We start from the raw sequence: 3,898 nt of genomic DNA, 5'->3' as shown, positions 1-3,898 counted from the left end.
AGAGTAGAGTAGAGTAGAGTAGAGTAGAGTAGAGTAGAGTAGAGTAGAGTAGAGTAGAGTAGACCTTGGAGGTCTTCTAGTCCAGGGCTTTTCAACCAGTGGTACGGGTACCACCTGTGGTACATTGGCACCTGGCAGGTGGTACGTGACCATCCTAGAAAAGTGGTAGCAGTGGAGGGGAATGAGCTGAACTGATGGTAGCACTGCAGAAGCCTGAGCAAGATATGGCTGGAGCTGCAGGGCTGTCAGGGCTCAGCGGAAGTGCCAGGATAAGCACCAGGCTCCAGCTGGAGTTTGGCGCTGATCCTGGCGCTTCTGAGCCCAGAAGCACCGATCAGTTGGAATATTGCAGCATCTCCAGGGTCTTGTGATTTACATCCAGTTGCTTGGCAACTGATTCATATTTATGACGGTCACAGTGTCCCAGGGTCATGTGAAGTGACCAAAACCTGTTGCAACCACCCAGCAGACGGGGGGGAGGGATAAAAACCAAACACCCCCTACCCCACCCACGCTGCCAATCCTCAACAGAAATGCTCACAACGATGAAAACCTCAGACATGAGGAAGAGCGCCACCAGGTGGGCAGGCAAGTGTCTTGCTCGGCTGTGGCTTGGGGGTCACTTTTTTCAGTGCCATTGTAAGTTCGAACAGTCGCTAAGCGAACTGTTTTAAGTCGAGGATTACCTGTACTTCATCACTTTTTTCCTTTATTTTTTTTTGGGGTCATCAAGTTTTTGACACCTTGCTAGGCGACTGGTGGTACTCAGATGTTGCCATATCCTAAAAGTGGTACAATGGGTGAAAAGGTTGAAAAGCCCTGCTCAGGCAGGAAACCCTATACCATTTCAGACAAATGGCTGTCCAGTCTCTTCTTAAAAACTTCCATTGTTGGATCATTCACAACTTCTGGAGGCAGCTGGAGGAACTAATTGGAAAGCTGTTTATTTTATTTCTTTGCCTCCTTTTTCCAACCACTGTACGTTCTTTCTTCATTCATGGAAAACTCTCTAATGAAATTATCTTGCCATTCATTGTGACTTAAGTAGGAAATGTTATTTTACACTGGATCATTATTATAATTCTTTAAATTGTAGAGATTTTATTTAAAAAAATAAATAAAACAGCCTGTTTATTTTATTCACCTTATCAGAAAATAAAACAAGTTATACAGTGGTAATACTGACCCTTTCTACCCTTCAGGAGTTCATTATTCCCTATTTGCTTGTCTTCACTTGAAGGAGTGAAAAGCACATCCCAAACAAACAGTAATCTGTGAATGTTTTTTTTAACATGCACAGGATTATCAAATTAAATGTTTCTAGCATCTGGCACTAAAGTTAAGCACAGCTGTAGTTTTAGAACCAGGTCTAACTAACCTTAAGCACAAGCTTAAATCTCTCACAAGGAAGTCCTATTTTCAGCTATGGGCTTACTTTCTGGAAAGTGTTACAGGGTCACAGCACACATTTCACCACATGTTCCAAATTATTTTAGTTAAGCTAGTTTTAACCTTACTAAACCACAGGCAAAAGGGGCTGTCACTTAAACTTATTCACCAGCCAAGGGCAGAGCCTGAAGTAAATGGGATGACACCATCAGGTGTGTGTCTTTCCTTTGTGTCTAATTAGTGCAGCTTTATTTAAGAGGCTAGAAGGAGCTGCTTCATGTTTTTTGAGGGTTTGATCTGTTATGGGGGAGATAGTTACTTTGCCTAACTAATTCTCACCATGAAGCTTTTGGGGGGACTCTTTATTTGTTTCTACTTGAACAGATTATTCTTTCATGGGGTCCTGGGTTCCCCCAGTTTGAGACATGAAAGGACTTCTCAGCCATTACTGCTGTCAGAGATACAGGACTCTGAGAGATCTCCTCCATCACTGTTTCTTCCCAAAGAAAATGGCCAAGATCCATATGCCCCTCTTTTCAAGCTGCTGTCTGGCCACAATCCCCAGGGCTTGGGAAGTGATGTCTCAAGACTGCCTCCGGATTCTAGAGGTCTGAGATACATGAAGAACCTGTATAAAAAGTTTGCTACCAAGGAAGGTGTTCTTAAGGGCAACAAAAGGCATCTCTACAACACTGTCCGCCTTGTCACACCACAGGCTGAATGCAAGCATCCTTCTACTAATGGTATGTGAAAACTTTGTTTGGGTTAACTAATTGTTTTTTTTGCCCCTTGTCAAAATATGGGTCTGAGCGAATCCTTTCACTTCTTGCTTGTTCTTCCGTATAAAATGGGATGGTGTACATCTTTGGGGTTTCTTTTAATAGTGTAAATATATATATTGTGCTATAGTTGGAAAATTACCTTTTCTTAGTAAAATGCTAATAGTGTGGCTGATTTGTTTCTCCAAAGCTTTATACTGATAAGCTTTTTTTAAATGGATATTCAAAATGGCCACCACCCTAAAATGACTGCCTTCCTTGCCATTCGCTGAGAAAAAAATGTATGCCTAATCAAAAGTGTTACTGAGATTAATTGCTGTCATTCCCAAATATACTAAAGTATAAAGTGATTAAGAGAAGCAAACTGGGGGTGTAGGATAGCTTTGTTTAAACATTCTTTTCTTCCATCTCTTTGCAGGAGATCTTCATTCAGTAGACCTGTTTTTCAACTTGGATTGGGTTATTACCTTAGAGCACTTACTCAAGTCAGTCTTGCTCTTCTCATTTGATGAGTCTCTTTCTACAGCCTCAAATCTTACATGTATTTACAGCATGGCTGTTCGAGAACGGGATGCCTCCAGTCAAGTGTGCATCAGTGTTCCACATGTATTCAACCTGCATTTGGAACTTAGACGCAAATGGATTGAGATTGATGTGACCACTATTCTTCACCCTTTGATAGTCACCAAGAAAGGAAACATCCATATGGCTGTGAATTTCACCTGCTTGAAAAATGAACATTCTCCCCACTTTAAATATGATTTCTTCAATATGTCCCAAAGATCACTTTTTCTCCTCCTCTATACTGTTGACACTAGTGAGCACGCTTATCACAGACAGAATTTTCTCCAAGTCAGAAGGAACCTTACATCTAATCTGAAAAAGGGTCCTTTCACAGTTCCCAGTGAAAACGCCAGGGAAGGCCTTAAACAGGGAAGAAGAGCACCCCGTCATCGAAGAGAAGAAGATGAGAAAATGAAAAACACTCCAGTTCCAATATTTAACATAAGTCAGTATTACAACCGGTTCCCTTTTCCTCAAAACGAATGTGAGCTTCACAGCTTTTGGCTGGAATTCAGTCAACTGAACTGGGACAAATGGATAATTGCACCACATAGGTACAACCCTCACTATTGCAAAGGTGACTGTCCAAGGGTAGTGGGCCATCGCTATGGTTCTCCTGTGCATGCAGTGATCCAGAACATTGTGCGTGAAAAACTGGACTCTTCCATCCCTGAGCTTTCCTGCATTCCGGCTGACTACAGTCCTTTGAGTGTTTTGAAGATGGAGGCTGATGGATCAATTGTATATAAAGAATATCGCAATATGATAGTGAAAACTTGTACATGTCGTTAAAACACATTATGATGTAACGATCCTTGTAGTTTGGTATTTTCCCTAATTGTGAATTGCCAATTACTTGAAAAATAAAGTGTGGAGTGCAAAAGCAGATAATTCTAATGCAGCACTTGTTGTTCCTAGCTTTTTCTGTTCTGCAAAAGAAATTAAAAAGTTTTCTTGTTTTCAAAGTAGAAAAATTCTCCATGAATTGTGGGAGGGTTTTTTGGTTTGACAAAAATAAAGCAGTTATTTCTCTAAATTAACAAAGGGAGTAAATACCATGTCGTGCTATATCATTCTTGTTTAGTCTTTCCTGTGTCAAAGTAAATATAAAAAGTTTTGTGACAAGTGTTTAGCCACAGAGGGTCTTATTGCTAACTTTCTCAATA

General features: G+C 40.8%; 1 protein-coding gene across 1 annotated transcript; it reads left to right on the top strand.

Annotated features, from left to right (window-relative positions):
• Nucleotides 1-1,993: 1,993 nt before the first annotated feature.
• Nucleotides 1,994-3,624, top strand: GDF9 (growth differentiation factor 9). Its single transcript, XM_081316464.1, has 2 exons — nt 1,994-2,132; nt 2,587-3,624. The coding sequence occupies exons 1-2, from the start codon at nt 2,009-2,011 to the stop codon at nt 3,522-3,524; spliced, it is 1,062 nt and encodes a 353-aa protein (XP_081172590.1). The 5' UTR covers nt 1,994-2,008; the 3' UTR covers nt 3,525-3,624.
• The last annotated feature ends 274 nt before the right edge of the window (nt 3,625-3,898 follow it).

This window comes from Vipera berus, assembly GCF_964194415.1.
Source record: "Vipera berus genome assembly, chromosome: 2".
Taxonomy (NCBI): domain Eukaryota; kingdom Metazoa; phylum Chordata; class Lepidosauria; order Squamata; family Viperidae; genus Vipera; species Vipera berus.
This window is presented reverse-complemented; position numbering and strand designations above follow the sequence as displayed.

Bases quoted from the DNA above. Each gene is read 5' to 3' on its own strand.
- GDF9 (XM_081316464.1), top strand. From the start codon at position 2,009: ATGAAGAACCTGTATAAAAAGTTTGCTACCAAGGAAGGTGTTCTTAAG. The intron at 2,133-2,586 runs GTATGTGAAAAC...ATCTCTTTGCAG, and splicing joins CAAGCATCCTTCTACTAATG to GAGATCTTCATTCAGTAGAC.